This window comes from Ixodes scapularis, unplaced genomic scaffold (genome assembly GCF_016920785.2).
Source record: "Ixodes scapularis isolate PalLabHiFi unplaced genomic scaffold, ASM1692078v2 PGA_scaffold1__304_contigs__length_218370807, whole genome shotgun sequence".
In the NCBI taxonomy this organism is placed as follows: Eukaryota; Metazoa; Arthropoda; class Arachnida; order Ixodida; family Ixodidae; genus Ixodes; species Ixodes scapularis.
In genome coordinates this window covers 199,617,315-199,630,458 of record NW_024609846.1, presented here as the reverse complement: position 1 = coordinate 199,630,458, position 13,144 = coordinate 199,617,315, and the positions used below count along the sequence as shown (strand labels likewise).

General features: G+C 48.2%; 2 protein-coding genes across 2 annotated transcripts in view; one reads left to right on the top strand and one right to left on the bottom strand.

Moving 5' to 3' along the window:
• Nucleotides 1-55: 55 nt before the first annotated feature.
• LOC8034180 (2,3-bisphosphoglycerate-independent phosphoglycerate mutase) lies at nt 56-2,117 on the top strand. Its single transcript, XM_002408163.4, has one exon. It carries the CDS (start codon nt 418-420, stop codon nt 1,948-1,950), a length of 1,533 nt encoding a protein of 510 aa, XP_002408207.3. The 5' UTR covers nt 56-417; the 3' UTR covers nt 1,951-2,117.
• A 4,653-nt stretch (nt 2,118-6,770) lies between these two features.
• LOC8034183 (transcription elongation factor SPT6) overlaps nt 6,771-13,144 on the bottom strand; it is an 81,694-nt gene continuing 75,320 nt past the window's right edge. The window contains exons 35-37 of the mRNA XM_029978537.4: nt 11,094-11,236; nt 9,207-9,436; nt 6,771-8,092 (exon numbers count right to left, since the gene is read on the bottom strand). Coding sequence (XP_029834397.3) covers nt 7,897-8,092; nt 9,207-9,436; nt 11,094-11,236 — 569 coding nt within the window. The 3' untranslated portion in view covers nt 6,771-7,896. The remainder of the gene's footprint in view (nt 8,093-9,206; nt 9,437-11,093; nt 11,237-13,144) is intronic.

Here is a 13,144-nt window from a genome sequence, read left to right as displayed (position 1 = left end):
GCTTGGTTGTAACTTATAAGTCGAGTAGGTCGTCACCGTCGTCACTCTTGTCCTTACCAGGGTCAGTGACTCTCATAGTTATATCAATTGAACGTCGCTTCTAAAGCAGTAATCTGACTTACGTTAACATTTTTATATGAGTATACAAACGTAATATTGCTTATCAGGGGTCTTTGTTGCGCTTGTTGAGCGTATTTTCTAGTCACGTGATCTGCTTCAAGTGTCAAGCACGATGACAACCGAACTGACCCAACCTCTTCGCTGCCTTCGCTCCCCGGCTCCCCTCACAGGTCGTCTCGATTCGGCTGTGTCTTGTGCCGGTCGGGGTCGCTGTGTCAAGGGTATTCAAGGACTATCTCCGGTGAAGGCATCGTAGTACGGTCGGGCAGTTTCAAGCTTCCTCCGAAAGTCTGAGAAATGTCCAAGGTGTGCTTGATCGTCATCGATGGCTGGGGAGTCTCGGACGACCCCCACGGCAATGCCATCCTCAACGCTAAGACCCCGGTAATGGATGGACTGGCGGCTGCTCCCGACCAGTACCTGACCTTGGACGCTTCAGGCTTGTCCGTCGGCCTCCCGGACGGTCTTATGGGCAACAGCGAAGTCGGACACCTCAACATCGGCGCCGGGAGAGTCATCTACCAGGACATCGTCCGAATCAACATGGACGTCAAGACCGGCGACATCAAGAAGAACGAGAACTTCGTGGAGGCCTGCAACCGCGCCAAGTCCAAGACCGGTCGGCTTCACCTTTTGGGCCTCGTGAGCGACGGCGGAGTGCACGCCCACATCGAGCACATCTTCGCGCTCCTGGAAGGCGCCAAGGAGCACAAGGTGCCCCGGACCTTCATCCAGTTCTTCGGCGACGGCAGGGACACGAGCCCGACGAGCGGCGCCAAGTACGCGCAGCAGGTCCTCGACAAGATCGCCGAACTCAAGTACGGCTCCTTGGCGACGGTCATCGGCCGCTACTACGCCATGGACCGAGACAAGCGGGACGAGCGCATCAAGATCGCCTTCGAGGGCCTAGTCCAAGGCATCGGCACCAAGTGCGACGCCAAGGACCTCGTCAAGCACATGCAGTCCTTGTACAACGCGCCCGACGACAAGCGGCAGACGGACGAGTTCTTCATGCCCATCATCACCGAGCTGGACGGCCGAATTAGGGACGGCGACACCATCGTCTTCTGCAATTTCCGGGCCGACCGTGCTCGCCAGCTCTCTGAAGCCCTTGGCATCAAGCCAAACTTTGAGACAGCCGTCATCCCCAAAGACATCAAGATCTACTGCATGACGCAGTACAAGAAGGAGTATCCTTTCGCTCTGCTGTACCCGCCAACAGTTCCCAAGAACGTCCTTGCGGAGTGGCTGGCAGAGAAGAAGCATACGCAGTTCCATTGCGCCGAGACTGAGAAGTACGCCCACGTTACCTTCTTCTTCAACGGTGGCCAAGAGAAGGCCTTTGCAGAGGAGGAACGGTGCATGGTGCCTTCGCCCAAGGTGGCCACATACGACCTCTTGCCTGAGATGAGCAGCAAGGGCGTTGCAGACGAGATGGTCAAGGTTGTCCAGGCAAAGAAGCACCCCTTCGTCATGTGCAACTTCGCCCCGCCCGACATGGTAGGACACACGGGGGTGTACGAAGCTGCCGTCAAGGCGGTCGAAGCGACTGACGTCGCCATTGGACGCATCAGAGATGCCTGCGTGGAAAACGGCTACGTCATGCTGGTCACGGCAGATCACGGAAACGCGGAGGTCATGAAGACGGCGGACGGAAAGCCCGTCACAGCCCACACGACCAACAGGGTGCCCTTCTGCATGGTCGGGCCACACAAGTTCGCCAAGCCCGAGCACAATCCTGCTCTATGCGATGTAGCGCCAACCATTCTTGCCCTCATGAACATCCCGCAGCCCGCAGAGATGACTGGAAAGTCCCTGCTTGCAAAGTAGAAACCAAAAGAATACATGTATATTGTTTCCCCCTGGAACGTTACCGGTTGCAGATTTTGTTGATGGTCTCATTTTTCCTTGAGATTAAGCCGTTTTAAATTTAGTCCATCTCAGTCATGTATTTATAAATGTTGAATAGAATGTGAATAAATTTGTCTCCAGCTGTGCACTGTGGTTTGTACTGCAGATGCAACAAGTGAATGTGCTACACTTTAGTATCTGCACACTTGCAAGAATTTTCATTAGGGTGTGTGCAAATATTCCACGTTCAAATTCGGACTGAGTAATGATTGACCAAATAATTCAATTCAACTTGGAAATTCATTTTATTCAAATCATTTAATACATCATACTGCTTGCAAAAATTTTGGGTTATTCAGCAACATTCTTTATATGTATGGTAAAATAGACTTCACAGACCTCTGTGGGACCTAAATCAAATAAGTGTTCAGAAGCCTTTGAAGAACCAATACTTTTGCTAGAGCAGTTTGTTTCCTGCATTCTTTAAACAGCAGTCGCACTACCAGCTTGGTGTGCCCGACGAAAGCCCATAAGCCACCACATTGCCACTTGGAATTCCAGTATCTTGTGTCATGCAGCCCCGTACACTACACACCTATTCTCTGTTATGTCTAATTATTATCGAAATACAAATAACGGCAACAAGTCAACCGCCCCTTCTGCTAACCCGCCACTCCTTGCTGCTTCAAGAAAGGGTGCAGGGTTAAGTGATTGATGTTGGACGTCGTCTGATTCAGGCAAATCGGCCATATCGGTCCAATAATCCGGCACACTGCACATCCGCATGTGAATGCAAGGACCATAAGATGGGTCTCAAGTTTGATGGGCAAGTATGATCAATATCACTAGTCTTTTACCCCAGACAAGGTGCCCGTTATCTGATGGAGGCATATTGCAGAGAAGGCACTTTGGCCAAGACAACCGAGATTTCAGTTGGACGTCAAGAAATCCCCAGGTGGTCAAAATTAATCCTCCACTTCGGCAGGTTAGATGCCCTTTGTTGGTCTGGCACGTAAGACCCCCAAATTTGACTTTCAACACCATTTTTATTCGTGCTAGCCTCCCTTCGCATTCTGTGGCCTGGTGGAGGATTAACACGTAGGGCTTCCCAAAACTCTGCTACCCTGCAACCCATCTAAAATATTGTGCTGCAATCCCCGGTTTTTTGCAGTGCCACAAGCTTTTCCATTTCGGTGCATAAACAGTATTACACAAACTTAATTTTAAATTATTTGTTTTTGACAGGATGAGTGAATCACTTGGGATATAAACCATTTAAAAAAAATGACTGCATCTCCACATGGTGAATGATGCTGATTGGGGTGAAGCTCCGGTGGTGCTTGTCTGCATAGACGCTGAGCTGCAGCATGCCGAGCTTTTCGTTCGTTTTCATCCATGTCAGAAAGAGAATGTGTGGTATGGAACGTGGTTATATACGCATTTGACCGCAGCACCCTCTCGTCTATAAACGTTGAGCCAATGCATGCAAAGTTTAACGCGATTCAGCAACATTGTTTATATGGTAAAATAGACTTCACAGACCTCTGTTAGACCTAAATCAAGTCAGTGTTCAGAAGCATTGAAGAACCAATAATTTTGCTAGAGTAGTTTGTTTCCTGTGTTCTTTAACGCCCATGCAACGTTTCATCCACGACATCCCCAGCTCTTGATTTACTACCACATCTCAAAGCCCCCTACTCGTCCCGCAGTCGTGGCCGAGTGGTTGAGGCGATGGACTAGAAATCCATTGGGGTCTCCCCGCACAGGTTCAAATCCTGTCGACTGAGCTAACATTTTTTTTTTTTCATCATTTTTCTTTGCTTTACACGAGCACGATCACAAGCACGAGCACCAGCAAGATCGATGTGAGCACGGACGCCGGACGGACAAAGCTAGACCCTAAGGAGCTTCGACCCTAAAAAAGCTTTCAGCCTTTCCACTCTAGTGATGAAAGACCAGCGAAACTGTACTATGGTGGGATGACCTCAAGGACGACGCCTGGAGAATGACATCTAGGACGACCTCAAGGACAACTTTTAGAACGACCTCGAGTACGACGTCTAGGACGACCCCGAGAACGTCGTCTATACTCCGCGACAACTTTTCTTGGCAATGCAGTGGAAGGTACAGGCCCGCGTCCCCTCTCCCATCTTGAGTGTGCGCAGGCTCTCCTCCTCTCCCCGGAAATGGGGGAGGAGGAGAGCCTGCGTACACACAAAATGGAAGAGGGGACGCGGGCCTGTACCTTCCACTGCATTGCCAAGAAAAGTTGTCGCGAAGTATAGGACGACCTCTAGGACAACCTCAAGGATCATTTCTAGGGTGACCTCGAAAACAACCTCTCGGAAGACCTCAAGGACGACTTCTAGGACAACGCCTAGAGAAATTCAGCCTTTCCACTCTGATGAATACAACAGTGGAAAGATTGTCGCCATCTATGAGTGACGGCGGCAACCAGACAACCGGGTTGTCTGGTTGCCGCCGTCGCTCATAGATGGTGGTAGCCGTCCAGAGTTATGTGTTGACACTGATTTGGCGACGTATACGAAACCGAGGAAACTAGCCCTTAACAGCTCCGCTGTAAAAACTTTCAGCCTTTCCACTCTGGTGAAGAAGGAAGACCAGCGAAGCTGTACTATGGCTCCGTGGCACAATCGTCAATTGACCCACTTCTGTTCTCGGCGGCATTCCAGGCGAGCCATCTGCTCTTGTTTCGCAAGAGATTCGGAAGAACTCGACGCTGTGGAGCTCGAGGCGCACTTCTGAGCACTCCTGAAACCTGAAATGGTGAATATAGGTACCTGGGTCTTTTCACACATGTCCTGGTCAAAATGCATTCCTTTCGTAAGCAACAAAGCACTTATTAAAAGACAGATACGTTCAGCCATACAACAGACAAAGCTTCAGCCTTATCAAACTTTATTCGAATCAGTCATTAAAAACAGCTCTATCTGGATTCCCAATCTGATATCCAAAAGTTTTAATATATCCAGAGAAAGCAGCACACTTTACCTGCTGCTCTTTCCCCACTTTCTGCATGTTGTAACACCGAATGCCTAAAATTTCTGTATCGCTTCAATAACTACTTGTTTGACATCATTACATAGGTGTTTAAGTTTTCTAATCGTATCATCCTCAGGAAGCTACCACCACATTAATACTTTGAATTTTTATCCATGTACAAACTCGTTTAAATATAGTTTCTTTCCTTCAACCACTGAAATTTGAAATTCACCCTCTGACGATGTCTGCTTACTACCACTGCACAATTCGTTCCCTGGCATTGATAATTATTGTTTTGAATTTATCACATGCATTGTTTATTCTTGTATGTTGCTATACTGTAAAACCCTTCATCTTCGCGTCCCAGATTTTTCGCGAACTGGGCAGCCGAGTTGTATTTGCGACCATCAAGTTTTGCGAATTCTAATGGTGGGAATTCGCCAGTCTATAGAAAATAGAATTATTCGTGCCCCCTAAATTTCACGAATTTTCCATGTTGCAAAATTCACTTGCAAACATTAGAGGTTTCACAGTATTTTAATGGTGTGCACAATTATTTTCACCTACTCCCAGTGGGGCTGCATCATTTGAAAATATATTTAAATAAAAATATGAACGTATTTAGATTTCATACAGTACATCAATAACAAGTAGTAGTGGACAGTAGTTGCTCCAAACAATGCCGAAAAATTAATCGGAATATGACCGCCGTGCTTCCCTTCTAGTGCAGCTCTATTCTTTCAATGTCTAGGCTAGCTAATCAATTAGAACACCAACGATGCCGAGTCTTCTTTAAAGGGATACTGAAATGAAAACTGAAATATACCTCTCCAGTTCAGAAGTTAAATAAGATCAACGATAGCTGTAGAGCGCGTGATGCGTCACGGGAGACTGCGCATTCGCGACGTCATTTGTCCCAGCACGGACAAGGCTATGGCGAGGCTGGCGTACTGTGCCCCTTGGTCAACTCGGCGGCGTCCACACGTTACGCCCCAGGTCCCAGCCATTCAAGAAACCTCGGCACTGGTAGGGCGACGCGAGTGGAGGCGACTCCACTTTCACCGCTCTCCTCTGTCTTGCACCTTCTCCCCGTCTTTCTTTCTACACCCCAGGTGTAGGAGTTGCACGGGAGACAAGGAAAATCCGGTTTGGCAGAGTTTGACAAGCAGCGAGTGCATGCAGCTTGGCACCATACTTTTAGAGAGTGGCGCCGCTTTTGTGGGACAACCGACGCCGCAACATTTCAACAACTACCAGGTACAATTTGGTGAACGTTCAATTCGTTTTAAATAAAGTAGTCTTTCTGTACAAAATATTGATATCTCCGTAGTGTGGCAACGCTGTTCAACATTTAAACTTGAAGCTTGGGCAAGTCGGTATGCGAGTCAGCAGTGTCTTTCTTCGTCCAATCTCTCGTCCTTTGCGCCGTTTTAATTTTCAAAGGTAACATTTAAAGGATAAATTATCTGCCAATTTCTTTTCCAGGCCCTAAAACCTAAATAGAGAATATTTTTGCTCGACACCTCAGGAATACTGGCAGTGCTGAAGTACGCAAAACATCCACCATAGTCCTACATAGCGCCGTCGCCACAAGAGTAACAGTACGTAATCTAGTTACCGTCGACACCGGTTATAATGAAGTCAACGGGAATCGGAAATCACTTCACTATATTTGCTATTTCGTTATAACTGACTTAGGTTATAACAAAGTGCAAAAGGGAATGGGAAATCGTGATCGCTTCGCGACTTCGTTATAATCGGTTTCGACAGTGCTCGAGAAACGAGGAAGACTGTCATCGAGTTTAAAGACATTTATTTCCGAAAGAACTCCTATCGCTAAGGGATAGGAAGAAATGTCACATAGCTTAAATACTGCATGTATGAAATTCATATTTACAAGGCAGGTTTCAGCCTATCAGCACAGTTTTTGCAACATGTTAACGAGGTTGCTGCAGAGTGATCTGCCAAATGTGCACATTCCTACGATTTCGACGACATCACACACTCGTGATAAGAGTTGGAGTTCATCCAAGGACATATTTCGAGCTGTTTCCATTTGAAAGAACTGAACAGTGCCGTAAGATACATCCACTTTTCAAGTCTGCGGGTCATAACGCAACATCACAAACAGGTGTGCCTTTGCTACCTCGGAACATTCAAGAGCAGGAAAGTGCAGCCACAGCTTGGTCCATCACTATGCAAGAACACACAAGGACACATCTCTTGCATCAAAGTGGGACAAGCCACATTACGGCCCTTCAAAAATATATAATTGCCTCATACTCAAAATGCCTCTCCATTTCTCCTAGCATTGTCACCTCTTCTCTCCATTTTCCCCACACAAGAGCTAGTCTTCAAAATATCCCCAAACGAGCGTAGGACTCAAAGTGCAATCGCACATTTTGAAACAAAAATGTTTACCGACTGAAAACTCAACCGTGCCCTTCCAATTGAGCACACTTGCAGAACCAAAAAGAAAACAAGCAATGAACACTATAACTGACGAAGAAAACTTCCACCTCTCCTCCGCTGACACGAAGCGGTAATTTGCGGCATATTTAAGGGCAGCCATCGGCCCAAAAGGTGTTTGAGAATTCGTTCTTACTTTGACTCAAAGGCTGAAATGAGCCTGGACTCCCCAACCCTCAAACATTTGGAAGCGGCCGTCGGGGGGGGACGTCAAGTACTCGTAGCCCATTACCGTCAGTCACAGTAATTAGTCCCCACACTTTCTAATCTCCTTCGACATCCCGATCAAATCAAAGATTCCACCGACACAAAGCGGGCCGGATTTAGGAGTGGCTGCAGGAATGGCGATCTCGGCGATGCCAAAGACGCTCTTTCCCGGCTAAAGGGCACACTCAATTGGTTGTCATCCTTGTCGGCATTCCTGTCGTCTCGCTGGAGCCAGTGATCCGTCTCCTACTGCTCGTCGATGAGCGGAGTCGCGTCTCCCTGGGGCGTCGACTCCACCATGGGGCTCGGAGAGGCGCGGGTCGGGGTGCGGGGCGTGCGGGCGCCTCCGCCGGCCCGCCCCGGAGCTTCTTGCTCGCGCCGCTGTTTCGCCCACTGCTCCGCCATGCGCTTCCAGTCCGCCGCCGACGGGTTTGCCGGCATCCTGAAAGGACGCGCAATGTGCTTTAGGACTGCCTTCCAAATTTGCAGCAGTGCATTATGCTGTAACGAAAATACGGTCTTTACCGTGCCCCACAGCGATAATCAAAGCACTAAAAATCAAATTTTGGGGTTTTACGTGCCAAACTAACGAAGGGTGCCTGGCACGCCTCAGCAGAGGACTCAGGATTATTTTGACCACCTGGGGATCTTTTGACGTGCAACCGAGAGCTCGCTTACACGGCGCCTTCTCCGCAATGAGCCTCCGTCAGATTGCGAGCACCTCGGCCGGGATTCGAACCCGCCACATGGGGTCCGTAGGCCGGTGCTTTACCTCAGAGCCACCGAGGAGGCTAATCGAAACACTGACCTCATGCGTGATAACCTGGCATTCTATCCCCTTGTTTGTGAAATGACTATGAAGGGTTGCTCACAGATGGCACCACTGGGCAGATAATTAAATTGCTTAAGGAGCAATTTTCAGGCTTTCACCCAGAGTGCAAATCTGATTGACTTATTTCCCTATTAAAATACACGGAACCAAGATCTTGTGCGAGATGTGTTAAGAAATAAATTACCTCGCACAATGTGTTGTCAGAGGACACGTTAGTGCCTCCGTTTTCTTTGCAAGTGGTCATAAATGGCAGGTTGAAAAAGGGGGCAGTTTGAAGGAATTGAAGCTCCCGTAGAAAATCTCAAGCCCCAAAACTGGGAAAAGTGTGACCACGTTGCGAACGAGTTTTTCATTATCTCTTTAATAAAAACCATCTCGAAGTCAATCCGTCTGGCGGTAGCCAAGTAGTCGCACTGAAAAGTTGCCATTGGAAATGCATAGGGCCAGGGGAGCTGCAACATCCTCCTAAATTGTTTCCTGGGTGTCGCGTCCTCGTGGCGTTCCTTCATTAGTTGGCTGACGGCGAGGTCATTGGAAGGACAGAGCAACCACCTCTTCGGGGAAAACTGTTTAGCACACCGCTTGGTTTGCCTCATGCACGCCCCCCCCTCCCTTCGAGCTTCCACTTGGTCGTTTTAAATATCTAACGAGTTGGGCGTCCCTGGAAGACGATGAGGTGTCTACGCCAAGCACACAGATCGCCAGCGCACAGACAGAGACTCACTTTGGACCGGACGAGACCACGGTGGGGATGGGGTTGGCCTGCATGACGGGGATGGCGGACGGGGTGTGCCTCGGGGTGTGCGCCCCGCGGGGCGTGGTGGGGTGCTGGGTCCCCCACGAGGTCTGGGGCGTCTGCGGGTAGCGGGGCGTCACCGCCTGGGACGGCGTCGCCACCGCGTGGTACGAGGGCGTCACCATCGGAGTGGCCACCGCCTGGGACGGCGTGTACGGCTGCGAGGACGAAAGAGGATACGACGGCTGCCGTCACCCGCAGCTAGGTCGACACTCGCGGCGTACTGGGGAGTTTCAGCGGGTCCATCCCACAACTCCGACAACGAAACTTCAATATGCCACTGGTCATTTAGCCAAGGCTGCCGCCGGGTGCGCCATTGTCGCTAAGGGTTTGTTTCCGTTTGGCCGCTCCACTCTGAGCAAGTCGGCCCAACTGCGCAATCGCGAGTAGCTTAAATAAAAGTCAATTTCTCGAACACCGAAAGTTTTTTACGCCTGTAATTAATCGCCATATGCAAGGAACAGTCATTCTCTATAGATCTCTCTGACAACTGAACTTACAAATATGCTTCTTTCGGTTGTTTTCGAACAAATTTATGTCTTTGCAATTGAAAAAAAAAGCTAGGCAAATGAGTGTTTGGGCTCACAGTGCCTCTACATAATGCCACTACTTGTGACATTGTATTCTGACGGTGAGGGGCTATTGAAAAGTAATTTTGAGAAAAAGGAATGACAATATTTTGGAGGCTGTTGCAGATATGGAAGTTTGAGCAGTTGATTGGTGGTACAGAGCCCAGGACGTTATAGAGAACCACTGTGAGTGCAACGATGCGATCTGTGGGTGGCTCACTCGGAGCGGGTTCTAAATTGTGACGCTCAGCTTATTTGCCCACAGGTGCCGGCTAGATTGGTGGCTCTTACACCAGCGCGGTTGCACACCAAGCTTGTCCAAAGCGGAGAAGTTTCCTGACTGGTATTGAAGGACTCTGGCGATACTCTGCCAGCGCCTTGGTGCATGCATCATTATTCCATTTCGTTACTGGGAAGCAAAAAGCACTCTAATAAAATTCCCTATTTTAAAGTAGCGAAGCGTGAGAGGAAACGTAACCTACCGCAGAATACCGCGCATCCGCCCCCATTCCACATTAAGCGCCCATTACTATATTTGTAAGATCTAAGAAAATACGCACAGTACATTTTTATGTAAAATTAATGACCGGACAAGCGCCCATCCCCCATTTTTTTGCGATTATCTCTAAAGTTTGAGTGGACACTTCCCGGTATTTTACGGTAAACCACAAAGAGTTGTCTCGTTCCTTATTTTATTTCTCCCCGTCTCAAGATTATTTTCATTGTACGTCCCTGGCTCCACCACCAGCTGGAACCAACCTGGTGACCATAACCCCATGGGTTGACCTAAATAGTTTTCACAATCTTTTATAACCCTTTGGAAGGACTGATGAGATGCTAAGAAATGGTAATACCGCATGGTGCATGTAAACCCACAGGTTACCTTTACAATGAAGGGCTAAAATATTAGCCTGCAACTGCCCCACCGATTGGTGCGAGCAGAATTAAGTGTCTCAATAGACACAGCGGAGAACACCGGCACAAGCTTGCACCTGAGTCATGTGTGGTGGACAATTGCAGATTCACATCTCGGTTTCCCAATGCCACTTAATAATCCAGTGTCAATAAAGAATATTGCATCAGTACAGTCCCAAAAGATACAATACTACCTCCACTAAGTCCAGCAAAGCATAATTAGCAACGCGAGAAAAAAAAAAATGTTTCTTTGAAACGCTTTGCAATGGAGTCGACCCCACTGTGCCTTCCCCAAACAATGGCGAGGCAGAGAGAGGGAAAGTGTCCCCACCTGGTGGTAGGGGTAGGCGTTGGCATAGGTGCCCCCGTACGGGGTGGTGAAGGAAGGCGTCTGCCCCGCCACTTGGGACAGGGAGGCAAACATGTGACTCGGAATGTTGGCCGCTGCTCGCTGGATGGCCTGGGGGTCCACGTCTGCAGGGCAAGGCAACAATCACAAACAGATGGACAAAGCTTTTCCCCAAATGGCAGCCCCCTCAAGTTCGTGTCAGAGCTCAGAAAGACAAGGTTCTAGCATTGGGCGGCGTCACAACTCGCTGCGATGCATGCTTGACACAAGTTTGACAAATCAGAGGATGCCAGAGTCCCTGCCAGTTTTTAAGAAAATCCTCCAACCGTAGGGAGGGCACCGGGTGCTAAGACTGCACCCATGAAGGAACCTGCAGAAAGAACCTCGGGACAATATGCCAAATGTTTGCAAAGTGCTTAGTCTCGTGGCAAAAAGTTGAATGTTCCAAAATTTCTCCCGGCACTCTTTTAAGGAAAGCAACGTACCTCTTACCAAATTATCCAACTGCCAAGCGTACTGTAACAATGCCACACGCATCGCCGAGCGAGCGCGCACATGGCCGAATGGTTACCGCACTTGACTGTCCCACGGAAGGTCTAGGTTTGATTCCAGTCAGCAGAATGTTCTTATATATTCTTTCAACTTGGTGTTCTCGCAAGTTCGAGAACATTCTCGTCTCATCGAGTTCCGAATGCTCTACGCGCCGAGAGTTCTACGCCGAATGTTCCAGAAACCCACGAGGGTACATGAGGGGCTCCGCATGGTGAGCGGAGTCAGTCTCGCCCCAGCGTTCGATCCTGCAGTTATGCGACATTGAGGCCTGCGACGCTCTGTTGTTATCGTCTGTTCACTTTTTGTTTTGGGCACAAACTCACCCCATCAAACGTTTCAGTTTCCTTCAGTTATTCTTTCTTTCGTCACCTCGCATTCGTGACAATGTCCCGGGAGATGACTCACCCACGAAAAATAACCCCTCTCACTTTGACACAATTTGCTATTTTTTTTTCAAAAACGCAGCTTCTAGTAATTGGAGTGTACGGGCCAATAGTTACCTTGAGGTTAGTTGACTATAGCGGGAGATAAGCAAACACAGCTGACTGGGGAGAACAGTCATCTATGCTTTATCGCCTCTAATGTGATAACAAGTCTGGCCAATCATAGAATACAGAAATGGCATTTTTAAAATTTTTCTCTATCATCGTCCAAAAGTAGCCTCCTTGATCCAGATCTGCTCTCAAGTCAAGGTGGGCTATCTCTCAAGATGTTACGGCAGGTAGACGCACTGCAGGCGTGCTTTCTCTGTGTGAAATAACCACTGACAAAATGGGTATGAAAGTGCCATTTGTTTTAGATTTTTGCTTTAGTACAGTTACTGCTGCAGACACTGGCATGTGTCACTACACTTGCAGTATGCTCCTTTAGGTAATTCAGCAAATAATCTGTAAGAAAGACCGAAGTGCCGTAGTAATTAATGAAATACTAATACTCGCCATTCTTCTTTTTTTTTTTTTTTTATCACTCCTTAAAGGGGCACTGACACCTCAAAGATCCTATTTTTTTTTTATTGTCTAAAACGATACAAGTTTTAGTTATAGACACGCAAAAAAATACCGCACCACAAAAAAAATTTCCCCACGCGTGCGCACGCCTTTTTATTTTTGGTGTTTTTCTCTCCCGCTCCTCACCTTATTTGATTTGCAACGTCAATAATCATGAAATTTAGAAGTTTTGTAGGCGACATTTCTACAGCAAAGGCAATCGTAAAACGTGTCTTTTTTTGCAATTGCGAATGCACTACGGCCCTTCTTTTTGAAATATCAAAAATCGGAGTCTGGTGCGATGTCACCTCCTGGATTTGTATCCTCCCTCGCAAAACATGGCGGCGCTCAACGCACATAGCAGAGGGTGATTGGTGAGTCAGGGAATCGCACAAACTGGTCTTTTTTAGGTGCCCGACGAACTTTCAAACTTCAAAAAGGAAATCGTCAAACGGTCCAAACAACTGGGTTTGGTGTCTGTGTGTCGTAGTTTCG